General features: G+C 41.1%; 1 protein-coding gene across 1 annotated transcript in view; it reads right to left on the bottom strand.

Moving 5' to 3' along the window:
• Positions 1-224: 224 nt before the first annotated feature.
• The window catches only part of ARL6IP5 (ARF like GTPase 6 interacting protein 5), a 33411-nt gene continuing 19945 nt past the window's right edge, over positions 225-13690 (bottom strand). The window contains exons 2-3 of the mRNA XM_019661074.1: positions 3884-4101; positions 225-1816 (exon numbers count right to left, since the gene is read on the bottom strand). Of these exons, the coding sequence (XP_019516619.1) occupies positions 1644-1816; positions 3884-4101 (391 nt within the window). The 3' untranslated portion in view covers positions 225-1643. The remainder of the gene's footprint in view (positions 1817-3883; positions 4102-13690) is intronic.

The raw sequence follows: 13690 nt of genomic DNA, 5'->3' as shown, positions 1-13690 counted from the left end.
AAAAAAGAAAAGAAAAAACCCATGTCAGGTTTAAAAACGGATCCCACTGGAATTTAATTTTATTCTGGCTGCAAATTAATAAAAGTTTTGATATTTTATTAAACAGTATGTGGAACACAAGCTGAGTGTTTGCTGTATAGAATATCCTCATCATTTATAGGGTTGTCACTGAGTTTCTCAGATATTTAACACAGACATGCATTAAAAATAGTCTCACAAAAAAAAACCTTTGATAAATTTTATTCTTCATATTCGAGTAAGGATACAATTCCTAGACCATGTCTACGAAGTCATCGTGATATCACTGTGCTAGAGATGAAGGCTGCCGATTGGCTGAGAAATTAAAATGCAATAAAAATCAGGAGCAGCATGTGCTGTTGCTTCTTATTCTAGTACAGGGAGTCTCTTCAAGAAGTACTGCTCCAATTGTCTTCATAATTCAATGTAAGGAAACCTAAATGTTTTCTATTCATCTGTGAAATGACTCAATTGGCAAGCAAAACACTTTGTATAATCCATTTCTAAATACATGGGAAATGAAAGGAAGAAAGTAACAGAATATATAAACACATGCTATCTTAACTCTAATGTCTATAAAAACATATGGTTGCAACACTTGCTATCTAAACTATTTATGAACTGCAGAAGCCAGTGATCACTCCATTTTCATTCCCATTTTTAAAAGTCTTTTTTGCTTGGTCATCTAGGGATGCTTTTCAGGTTTCAAAAGATCAGCTATTATTGTCCTCCTGTGCCCCTAGAGAATTAATAAAATGCACATTCATTTTCTTCTTTCTAAATATTCCAGTTAAAAACTCAACAATGAAAAAAATATAGGAAACATTACCTTGGACACCTGTTTGTCATTATAACCACAAAAAATGTGTAATATAAACAGAACTTGCTTTATTTTGTTTGTTTAAACAAGACTGTAAAGAACAATACAGGTTACATAGCTGCAACCTCCTCAAGGAAGATGACATTCAGTTTGCAAGAAATACCTGCTAGTGAAAACACATCACTAGCATTTCAAAAATTTACAAAAATTTGACAAAATATTGTCCTAAACAGCTATCTTTATATTTGTAAACAAAATATAAACAACTGGTTTATCCAGTTTCCACTGCATGTCAAACAGGAGGCAAAGTGACAGAGGTCATCTTTGATTTTAAAAGGATAATAAAAACTAAGCTAACTTATACCCCACATACTATTAACCCTGGGGAATATATTTGGATGAGGATTAAACAGGTTAATGGGTGACATCATCTACTTTAACAGTCTTTTTCATTTACGCATATCACCTTGACACTTTACAATTACTTTTTTCCTATAAGACAACAGTATTGTTGCTTATAGGCACAATTCTTTTATTTTCTTTATTCCCCTAAAGATATGTGTGCTTCATTTCCTATCAGTTTTCATAAATGTAGTTGAAACTGCAGACATACTAGGAGGGTGGTTTCTTTTGGTTTCTGAGGCTTTCTTCTGTAACATCAGATATGTTAACAGTTTGGCCTACACATGCATCGCAGGATGGTACGTGCACCTCCGATTTCAAAAATACAAACAGAAAGTAGGTCTGGACAAGGGCAAGCTGCAATTTGATTTCTCCTGCAGCCCCATTACCACGTCAACTATATTTATTCCTTCACTTTATTGATGTAGTCAGTGATTTTGCTGATGTTTTCTTCCTGCTGCTCTAGGGCGTCTAGGACAATGCCCATTGGCGTCCTCTTCAAACCGATTCCTTCCATTTTATTCTCCAGTTTGTTCTTGAGGTTCCGAAGTCTCAAAGACGCATGGATAAACATCACTACAGAGAAGCGAAACATGGTTAGCACCAAAGCAACAGTTATCTTTCTCCACATAACATTACATGCCCTCTCTCCACACTTTTAGTAAACTGCCTCAGTTAGCTATCGTACAATCGGGTTCTCTCATTGGTCCAAATCCTCAAATGGATCCTTGGACTTCAGATAACTTTTATATAATGTTCTTCATCATGTCATACATAAAGTTTTCTTTCTGTGTGAAGGAAAGCATTGTATTCAGCAGGAAGGACCCTATCTGGCAACCACTTTTTCCATCCCACACCGATATCACTATCTTTCAGCTGCTACTTAAATGTCCTGACATTCAAAGTGAATCAACTTGAGTCCAACCTACATAAAAATCAACCTTACACACAGTTCCCAGAAAGGAACTCAGGCTCAATTCAGAGATCATCTATACAGGAAGCATGTGGTGAAGTCCATCCACCTAGGAGGTAAAGTCCACCTAAGAGGCAGTTTTCTAAGTGTTGGATATAGATTTGTAGGTAAAAACTAAAGGTTATAGATTTGATGTACCCTTGTGTTCCCAAGTTTTGCTTCGTCATTGAGAATTATCCAAGTTTGTGTGTTAAGAAAGGGTCCCTGGCCCTTGCCTAGACCAGAGCCTTCATGGGCCTGGAATCTGTATGTTAAACAGGCACCCCATGTGATCTACACCAGTGATTTTCAAAGTTCTGTGTACACACAAATTACCTGGAAAGCCTGTTAAATAGATAAATTCCCAGCCTCCAGCCCTGCCCCCACATTCAGGCTGTTAAGGCCGAGGGAGAGCTCCAGAACATGAAATTTCAATACTCACTCCAGGTGAGTCTGACACAGGTGATCTGGGACCCTCATCTTGAGAAACTCTAATGTGCATTCTACCTGGAGGCTCCCTACCTAGACTGGCCATTAGAAACATATGAAGAGATCTCCAAAAATACAGGTTGTTTGGGCAGCACTGTTGACCCACAGAATTAGGATCTCCAAGAAACATGGCTGGGAAATGTATATTTTTAAAAAGCATCCTGGATGATTCTCACAATCACCAAAGTCTGGGAATCACTGATCTTGTCTAGTCTCCTTATATATAGATGAGGGAACTACAACCCATGTAGGATACCTGGTCCAAATCACATGGCTACTTTCCAGCAGGTCTAGCAGTAGAAATCAAGACCCTTGACTTTCTACCCATGATACATTTCATCGCACTGGCCTATCTCAGGCTCTGACGTGGAAAGGCACTGAGCTTAATGAGCTGTGTGTCCAAGTACAGTAATGGAAATACTAAGCCTCTAGCACATAAGGAACACTTGAAGAATAATTCAAAAAGTCTGAATTTGCTGATTCAAATAATTTGTCCAATATGGTGTGGGACTCATCTGTAAATATTCTGGGCTTACTCTAACAACCCCAAACAAGCAACTGATTTCATTTCATGGAATAATGCACATGTGAAAGGCGATTAAAACCTAAAGGGATATTCCTGTCACTTAATTCCTAGAATTTTAATCAGATTTCTGCTAATGAGACTGGAATTTTATCTGTTCCCGATTTCAAGCTTCATGTGTTTGGGATCTCAGTAAACAATGCACGTAAAACTTAGAAAATATCTAGTTCTCTCCACCACAATCAGAGGACTTGGTCTCTGTATTCTGGACCAATTATTTCTATAGGCTTATAAAACTTTAGACACTAATAATCATCTCCTAAGTAGAGAGTAAGTAGTTCACTTCCAAATGAAATACACTCATTCCTGTGCCAGGCACTTCAAGGCTGAGAGCAGACACCAACATCCGACAACTCTGGGGTCCTGTGCAGGCTGGGCATTTTCCCATTATGTGACTTGGGATTGGCCTCTCTTTCGTTTACTGTGGTGTCCCCAGAAGAGTGTGTGGCACCGAGCAGGTGCCCAGTACATACTCGTGGAATTAACGGACTCCTAGGCCTTGATCTGCCAGTTCAGAAAATGCCGATCATTTTGCAGAATGCCAACACACATAAGAAGCAGATTATGGAATTCACTCCATTTTTTAGGATGTCAGAAAAGTCAACTCAGGTTCACTTACACAGCAAAGGAAAAGTGATGCCGAACACAAAGACCATGACCCCTCCGAACAGGGAGATGAGGAAGTAGCTGGCCACCATGACCACCATGACGAAGGCCGTGGGGTACTGCTTCTTTAGCCGACGGAGGACGTCCTTATTGTGGGCTGCCCACACAAACCCCGTGAACACCAACACCACCACGACGCCTCCTAGGATCATGTTGAAGGGGCTCAGGAACCTGAAATACGGAGAAAACAAAAGAGGGAGGCTAGGTCAATGGTAGTAGCAGCAGGAAGGAAGATGAGGGAGTGGAGAAGAGTAAAAACGAGTGCTGAGTACTTACTAAGCATTTGACCTAAATTGCCTCATTTAATTCATTTAATCTTCAGAATCTGATGAGATAGATACTACTTGTTCATTTCTCAAATGAAGAAATTTAGGTGCAGGGCCGGCCGAGTGCCTCATCTAGTTAAAAGCTCGCTTGGGAGCGCCAGCTCTGAGCAGCAGGGCTGTGGTTCAGATCCCACATTGAGGGCCAGTGACACTGCCCTCTACAGCTAAGATGGTGAACAACAGCTCAACCTGGAGCTGGGCTGCTGTGAGTTGCCGGCGACGGTGTAGGCTGCAGCAGTGCTGCAGTGGGCTGCTGTGAGCTACGTGAGTGGCTGGCATCCAGCGTGAGCGACTAGCAGCCGGCGTGAGCTGCTGGGAGCCACTGTGAGCAGCCGACCAATGACCGGCGACTGATCTGCCTCATCCAGGAAGAGCACAATGATCATACCAACATGGGCCAGTGAAGCGAAGTCCTCCACAACTAGACTGAAGAACAAAACAGCAATTTGTCTACCTGTCTGTTCCTCTTCCCTGATTCCCCAACACTGTTCCCCTCCTCCCAATTCCCCAATAAAACCTTTAAAAAAAAAATTTAGGTGCAGAGGTGAGAAAATGATGGAGCTAAGAGTCACTCCTAGACAGCTGGACTCCCACCAAACTCGTCAGCCATCTCATTCAGGGCTCACAATCTTAAGACTTTAAAAATGTAAGAGACGCCCCTGTTTGGAGGGGCTGTGTTTAGCTGTCATTCATCCTGGGCTCTAGTACACATTAGATTGTATTTCCTGAGCTCTAAGGGGTTATTTAAACCCACATAGAAACTGCCGTGATTGATGAATGTAGAGAAGAGGTCACACCATGGCCTCCTTGGGGCAAATCCAATCTAGTCAAATTTGTGTTTGAAATGTACAATGTTTTTAAAAAGTTTTACTTGAATCCCAACGTGTTTTTTAAAAATCTGTTAAACTTTGGATTTCTTGCTTCTCCTGGAAACAATAAAATTTAATAGTAGGCCCACTTTCCCACATGTTAGCACCTGTATGGGGCACCTTCTCATTCAGAGAGAAGAAATGCTCTCCACTTAGCCGCAGTCCCCACCACTATCTACTGCGTCTCTGATACAGAGGCCCCCAGTGACCTGCCATTCATTGTTGTTTTTCTAATAGCTGGCCTGCGTCTTTCTCTTACATAACTGGTCTAGCCTTGGAGGCATTTGAGTTTATGACTCCTGGCATAGAGAGTCCATGACAGTTCTTTAAAAGGGCCCAGAGTGTTGTTAGGAGATGGGTTACCGACTGAGGTTTCCAAGCATCAAGCTTCCAGATTCATTGGTACATGAGCCACTGTTGATAGTGGGGGAAACACATTATGAAGAAGAAATTTAGACCAAGTATTTCATAAACGAGAATGACTAGGCATTGTGGCCCCCACCTCCACTCCTACCCACTGTGTACACAAAACCCTTTACAAGACATTTATGGTCAGCAAGTACAACGAGTTACTAACTTTACTCTCACGAGAAGCTAATGATGATTTTACTTGGGAAGGGCCAAGAGGGACAGTGTGTTTTCATCACGCTCTGAACATCAACATGACTGATTTGGAAATGAGGGACAGGGAAGACAGGCTAATGGAAGGTGATGCCAAGAGCTTACTGTTTTTGAAATGCAACAGATGAAAGACTCATACAAGGTCAGACAATTAAGTTCACCAACTCATCCCAGAAAAAGTGCTACACCTCATTGCTGAATATCATTACAGTCACCTTCAAACTACTCCCCTTAGGAAGCTATGCACCGACACCAGCATCTAATCCACTCTTCAAAGCCATTTTGGAACTCTTTTTCTGGAATGGCCATCAGAGCTGTCGTCGTATTACCCTTGATATCCTGAATGTCATCAAAATGTCTTCCTTTCAAAATTTCCTTTATCTTCCAGTAAAGAAAGAAGTCATTGGGGGCCAGATCAGGTGAGTAGGGAGGGTGTTCCAATACAGTTACTTGTTTACTGGCTAAAAACTCTCTCACAGACAGTGACATATGAGCTGGTACATTGTCGTGATGCAAGAGCAATGAATTGTTGGCAAAAAGTTCAGGTTGTCAAACTTTTTCACGCAGCCTTTTCTTTAGCACTTCCAAATAGCAAACTTGGTTAACTGTTTGTCCAGTTGGCACAAATTCATAATGAATAATCCCTCTGATATAAAAAGTTTAGCAACATTGTTGCCACAAGTTTGCTAACTTAATTGTCAGATCTCCTACTCATGTTGGAATTCATATGTAGGATAACTAAGATTCTGTTTTTAAAATTCCCTTAAATGTTAGCTGTGAGTCTGCCTCCTGAAACACAAAAGCTATGTTTGAATAGTTTCAAATTGGAGTGAAAGTATTGCACACCCTCATGGGTGAAATCAAGGACACAATCAATGTCAAACTGCTCTGAAAAAGTTAAAAATTTCTATTAAAATGTATGGAATTTAACAGTGGTAAGAGTAGTAGTACATAATTTAAAATTAAATCCTACAATAATAAGTTGTTTATTTCATTCGAAACATTTGCAAATACTTATACCCTTCAAGGCACTAAATCTCCTCCTCGGAAGAGAGTCTAAGGAAATAAATAAAAATGCAAAGACTGACTTGTAACAGTATTCACACGACTCGTGTTTATGATTAAAAACTTTTTAGAAATAACCTATGTGACCAAGAATTTACTAGATGATGGTACATACAGTGATTTTTTTTTAAAGTTGAGGTATACTTAATAATATGGGAAGACATTAATAATATATTGAGTGGGTAAAAGCAATTATAAAACATTCTCTCCATTAGGTAGATTTATCACATATGCTATACAGCTCAGAAGTAGAAATTTTTACAATTAGTATGTTATTTTGTAATAAGAAATAGAATGAAATATATAAAGAAAAAATATAAAAGCATAAAAGCAACAACTCCCCAGCCCCACACCCCAGGCTTGGCATAGGTCAGCTACAACGGTCCATTGTACTTCCATCATCTCTCCAATAACATTAATGCAATTTCAATTCATACACCACAGTGACTCTGTTCCTAGTCTCACTCCAACCTTGCCTCTCTGCCCATTCTCCAGATGCTCTGAAGCCAAAGTGAAACGCTCACTCTCCAAGTTTTCCCGACATCCAACAGGTATGCTATTCTGTTCGTCCCCCTTATCTCCAGTTCTTTATTATCCAGCTCTAGTTAGTCTCTCTGTACTTTTTTCTTTTCTTTTTTAAATTTTATATGGATTAAACTGTACCCCCTGATTTAACCCTAGAATTGGTCTGAGAAAGACAAACATTTCCTTATAGACCTGGGGAAGGGAAGAATTGGACAGGGCAAAAACAAAACCTTCGTCAGCAGGTGGTGGGGAGACTAAGTGGAGAGGCCCAGAAACTCGCACAGATTAATACATCTCACTCTTAGCACCAGAAAGAATTGGAGAGAAATTATACCAAAGGTTACAATAGTTATACTGGGTAGTAGACTCAAGGGTAGTTTATTCCCATTTGTTTATTTCTATTTTCATGTTTTGTTTCAATAGTCACATATTACTTGGATATTTAAAAATGAACAAATTAAAGTGGGAAAAGTGCCTGAAACAAACTCTTTTACATAGCCTTGAGCGTAGACCTATAACCCACCCAAATATTTCTGAGCTGTAAAGAAAAAAAAAAAAAAAAGCAAAGACCAACATTGACTCAAACAACTAGAGTAGAGGGTTCAAGTTTAAAGAAACTCCTTTGCATAAATGTAAGTAGGAGACGGTTGGTTGATAGCAAAGTGTCAAAGGTCTCCTACTCAGTTCTTTCTAGAATACCTATTAAAATAATTCATGAAGTGATCATGTAATAAAAGGTATGCCAAGCTTTGTCTATTTTCTGATGGACAAGTAAAGCAGACATCTGAGTTTAATGTCTAAATGAAGCCAAGGACAAAGAACAGTGAAAAGTCCAGGACTGAGTCAAGCAATTCCAGATTTGCTTTTCACCTGTTCCTATTGCTCATTTTCAAGGGAAAAGAACAGAACAAAGAGTCCTATAGAACTGGTTTTAGTTTAGGACACACCCAGCCACAATCTATAATTAGAAAGTAACCAAGTTCTAAGCTGGAAAAAATGAACCAAGTTACTCAGAGCAGAAATGATTCCTCCCTGATTCTGCTTTCGGGCAAGTCCATTCTAAGAAGTGGTAAAATGCAGAGCTCGCTCAAGAGTTCGAGCTCTGAGCAACAGCGGTTTGATGCCCGGCCCGAACTGAGCTGCTGCTGAGCTGCCAACAGGTGGCAGGATGGCTCAGCTAAAAAAAAAAAAAAAAAAAAGGTAAAATGTATGCCACTCCAATGCCATGGCACCTGCCTGCACTTAGAGCAAAAAAAAACACACATACACCAGAGAGAGGGAGAAGGAGAGAAGAAAAGAGGGAGGGAGGGAGAGAGAGAACATAATGTTCTGCCCTTGGTGGAAATAGTTTCACAAATCAAAAACATTAAGTATGTTTTTCTATTGTGAGATTGAAAATAAAAATACATACCTACACACATAAATATTCAAATAAAAAAATAAATAAATGTGTGTAATAGTTGGAAATTCTAATGGAATCATTGATGGTTGCCAAAAGGTTTAGAATCCCACCACAGAAGCCCGTAGCAGTCTTCAAAGATGAATCGGTTCAGTCCCATTACACGGATGAATAAGCTGAGGCCCAGGGAAGTCAAGGGATCAAAGGGATCCAGGGGAGTAAAAAAGGTACCAATTGATGTAATTGTGACAGCAATGCACAATGTAAGGCATTCTGTGTTGTTAACCAGCCTCGGCGATTCCCCCCCCACCCCCAACCATTCTAAGCAACCCCATTCTTCAGTTACGATAAGCAACTAAGGATCATTCTGGGACATCCCTTAGCATTCCTGTTTCTCTCTGAAGGAAGGTGGCTTTTAATGGGTGTGGACACAAGCCTTAAGCTTGCCAATGTGATTCAGCGGTGGTTCCAGCACAAGCAGCTGAAGGGAAAAAACATTTTGGTCAATCACAGAATTTTAGAGTGGGGGGTGGGGGGGTGGGAGGGTGGCCTTGAAAACCTACCTCATTCTACAAAAAAACAAGCTAAGGAATAGTCAAGTTAATAAATTTGTCCCCAGGCCACCAGCTGCAAATTTGGCAAGTTTACCAAAACTGAGATCAACTCAAGCACATGTCTGGCAACTCCTTTCATGAAGCTGCAATGCCAACAAGCACCAAAGAGGCAGCAAAATATTTCCTGAACGGTAGAAGCAGCTTTTATACTGAGATCTAATTTTGTAACTCAAAAAGCTATTTTCGCAGTTGGTTCCTGAGGAAGCCTGACTCACCAAGAAAGCGGGCAACAACTTACTCAGTGGACTTATCTAAATTGGTAATGTTTTTCTGCGGTCCTTCAACAGCCAGAGAGATGACTGCAAATATGAAGCCACCCCTCCATGTTCTTGCTTCTCGCTGCTCTTAGGATAGAAACAGAACTCTTCACATACGCTACCAGGCCCTGTAGGTTCTGGCCCCTGCCTGCCTCTGGAGCCAAGTCCACTGCTTACAGTTGTGTGGTTTGTACCAAGGCCAAGGAGGACGCTGAGGGGGAAGTGGGGCCTGAAATGCTGGCCACGCTTTATTCACCAAGCCTACAGTTTGGCTCAGGCTGCCTGTGCTAGGGGTGAGATAGGGTGCTTTGAATAATGAGCGTGAGGAAGCTCTAAGGCTAGCAGCGCTCCGCCTGCCAGTTTCCTCACACCACCTCCTCCTGATTCTGCTTTCCATCCACTGGGGCTTCTAACAACCTCTAGGACTTTGTCTGCCTCTGGCCATCACAGGCCTGTGCACAAGCTGTTCTCATTCCCTGATTCACTCCTACCTCCTTCCAATCTCAGCTCACTCAGCCTCTTCTCAGTCTTTCTGACCAGGTCACAGCACCACATGCCTCTGCGTCACAGCACTTACCCCTGGAGCAGTTTTACATTTATTTGAATGAGTGTAGGATGAATATCTTTGTCTCCCACTAGAGATTAAGCTCTGTGAAGGCAGGGATCATGATATTTTCTCCCCAGCAGCTAGCACAGTGCAAGTATTCAATAAATGTTTGTTGAAAGGAAGAAAAAAGCTAAGTAAGAATCTAACATATTTTCGTGTTATTTAAATAAGCCCAGCTACTTTCTATGGCCACGAATTAAGTGACGAGATTTATCTTGAACAAATCACTATTATTTTCATGTACACCAAATATTCCTGAAGAAATAGTCCATCTTTGTGTCTTCACAGGGCTGTGATGAAAGAAACAAATAGAAAAGCAAAAGTAGGAAAAATCATGTAAACTCCTATGCAAATGTACGAGATAATTATTATGATATGATCAGTGGGATTTATGACTTTTTTCACTAGAACAGGCTGGGGGCCAGGAGGGAGAGTGGATGGGACAGGGGGAAATTCAGGCTCCTCTTGCTCTTTGATACCTCAGAGAAACCCAACAGTCTTCTGGTTATGCTGGTTTCCTAAAAATGGCTTTTGTCCTGGCAAGAACTATTTCTGACTGCAAAGTATAAATGTAAATACACAAACCAGTTTTGAGTAAATGGGATCGGTCTCCTGGGCCGATGATCACAAGCAGTTATGGTGGGGCGGGAGCCTGTCTCATTTGTCACAGAAAGGTCATAGCAACCTAACCTTGATATTTTCCTACCCAAGTGAATTGGGAAGTCCCATGGTATTTATTGCATACTTGCTGTGTAATGAAATTTACTGCACCCTATGTAATTGGCACAAACTAACACTCTCATCCAAATGACCCACTCTCTTGGCAGCCATTGCCATGGTAAAAGTTTTCATAGGAAAACACCTTATGATCCTCCATGCTTTCTTTTGCATGTATCAAGCTAATTTCTTGTTTTATTTTTAACAAACAACAGGTTGGACCTGGGTTAAAAGTCATATATCTCATATTTCCCACAGCGGTAGAGCTTCAAATAAATCCGTGTACACAGCTCTGATTAGACTACAGCAAATCCTTTCTTAAGCTTTTTATTATGGCAAATTTCTAACATATACAAAGGTACAGAGAATGGTATAATGAACTCTCATCTATGCTCATCATTTCCTTCAATGATTAGAAACACATGTTTACTCTTACAACAAATGCTTTAGAACTGAAGTGGAAAGATATTTGTTTATAAACTGTTCTTTCTGAATGCTTTCAGTAAATCAAATTGTCACATGGCAAGTTCTTACTGAGCTGTGGAGAGAAGAGAGGAGCTGATCATATGCTAATGAGCCTGGTGACACATAAATTCCCTTCCTACAAGCACTTTCCTGTCAATTTACTGCCCACTAACACCCAATTTCTGCATTCCCTTTTGCTCCTCTGAGCCAAGGAGAAGCTGCACTGATAGGATCCGAAGCAGATTAGCAGTAGGATTAGAAGCAGGAACCAAAGCTCCAGTTTTCCACTTGAGATGGGCTTTCTGCCTTCTAGATATCTCCATCAGCACAGCTCCATGGGAGGGAGGGCCAGGAAATCTTAGATACTTATGGCAAGTGCCTGCAGAATGGAGAAGCAGCCCACAGATTTTGTTTAAAATCACAGGCATGAAAGTGTTCCGTAAAACAAGAAGCCAAGCTCATTGCAAGAGAAAGGGGAGGATGTTATGGATAAATATTCTGAAGCTGAGTGATAAAAGGTAAAATTCAATTGTCCCAAAGGATGATGATAGAAATTTCCAATAGTGCCACTCAATTTGGTATTAAGTGGATAGTGTAAGGACCCAGGCCCAGACCCTAGGCCAGGCAAGCTATACCTTAGGATAGACAGGCTCATTTTAGAAATACCCCTGCCCTAAGGAATAAGAAAAAGTCATACTTCAGCTAAGCATAACAAAACATCCTATTAAGATACCAGGACACGGTTATAACTGACAGTAGAAGCTCATTTTTGCAAGAACTAGGTTACAACAATAGATTATTTTGCAGATAACCATTTTCACACCTGGCTTAGGACGTTTTACAAGAACTGCTTTTTTTGGCTTCTGTACACCTGCTTCTGCTCAAACTCCCGGAAATCAAGCCCCTATAAAACTTCCACCCACCAAGACCTCGGGGCTGTTCTCTTGCAGAGTGAGACAGACACCAGGCTTGGCTTAATAAAGTCTTTGGAACGAAAACTCTGTCTCTTAGGTCAATTTTAAAAACTAAGGACATAACATTTGGAGGCCCCAGCGAGATCAGGGCAGGCAGCTTGCCTCCTCCCTCGGTGATCGCCGACTCTTTGTCAGGGGTTCGCCACCCTGATGATGTTCCAGGGCCCCGGCAACTAGGTCGGCATCCCCAGGAGTGGAGTTTGGGCTCTGCAGCCTCCCCCTTCGTTCCAGAGACTTTATTCGGGAATCCTTCGAAGGTAAGTGGTCTTTATGGTCTCTTTCTGGTCTGGGTTGCAACATCTGGGGGACTCCTTAGGGGGCCGGATGCGGCACATACCCCTCGAGTCTGGGGGACCCTGCGAAGGCAGCGAGTCTCCTTCTGGTTTGGGTCAGATTTGAGCCGTAATGAGTATTCCGTGGCTCCTGGCCCTTCTGGTTGTCTGCTTTGCTTTGGTGCCTCGTTTGTGTCTGTTGTCCTCTTAATCGTGTCGTCGGTCTCTGGACTGTCAGTTTTGTGTTTCTTTTCGTCGTCTAATTCTTGTCCCTGAGAAATGGGACACCTCTGGAGACGTTGGCAGCGGGACCTGGTAAATTCCTCACGTTCCGTTAAGGAGACCTGTTTTGTTCCTCATAATCCTGTAAGTAAACCTGTTATGTTCCCCGTAAGTAAACCTGGTACTTGGATGGGCCCTGTCTGTCTTCTACGTTTTTGTCAATCTGTTTAGCAAAACTTGGTTCTGGTCTGGTTAATTGGCGCAAGGGGTTTTTGCACCTTGGTTCTGGTAAAGGAGTACACAGGGGATGCACCTAATATTTAATGAATGTCTGTCATATGGTCCCTGTCTTTTGTTGTCTTTTTAATCTGTTTGGTAAACCTGGTATCTGGATAAGTCTCTTGTATGGACCATGTTTCTTGTTGTCTTTTTTGTCTGTTTGTTCAGCGTCTCCTCAAAGGTCTCCCCTAGTTTCATCCCTGATCCCCATCTTGTCATATAAATTAACCTTTGGTTCCAATCCCAGTCAGGAGCCCATTGGGCAAAATATTAGGCCATTGAAAAACTACAGCTATAAGCTGTTAACCAAAAAAGAAATTAATAATTCTATTACAGTACTGCTTGACCAATGTAGATTTAAATTCTGGAGGGTGTTGGTCACTCTATAGTTCATTAAATTGTACTATTTTGTAAATAAAATTATTTTGTTAGAGGGTCTGGGAAATAAAATAAGATTTCTCATGTATAAACCTCAATAATAAATTCTAAAAAGGGAACTAAACTGATAGTTCAGAGAAAAGGGAACTCCATCCATCTCCTCACTTGTA

This window comes from Hipposideros armiger, unplaced genomic scaffold, assembly GCF_001890085.2.
Source record: "Hipposideros armiger isolate ML-2016 unplaced genomic scaffold, ASM189008v1 scaffold_334, whole genome shotgun sequence".
NCBI classification, from domain to species: Eukaryota; Metazoa; Chordata; class Mammalia; order Chiroptera; family Hipposideridae; genus Hipposideros; species Hipposideros armiger.
Note: the sequence above shows the minus strand (reverse complement) of the source record. Positions and strands in the feature narration are given on the sequence as shown.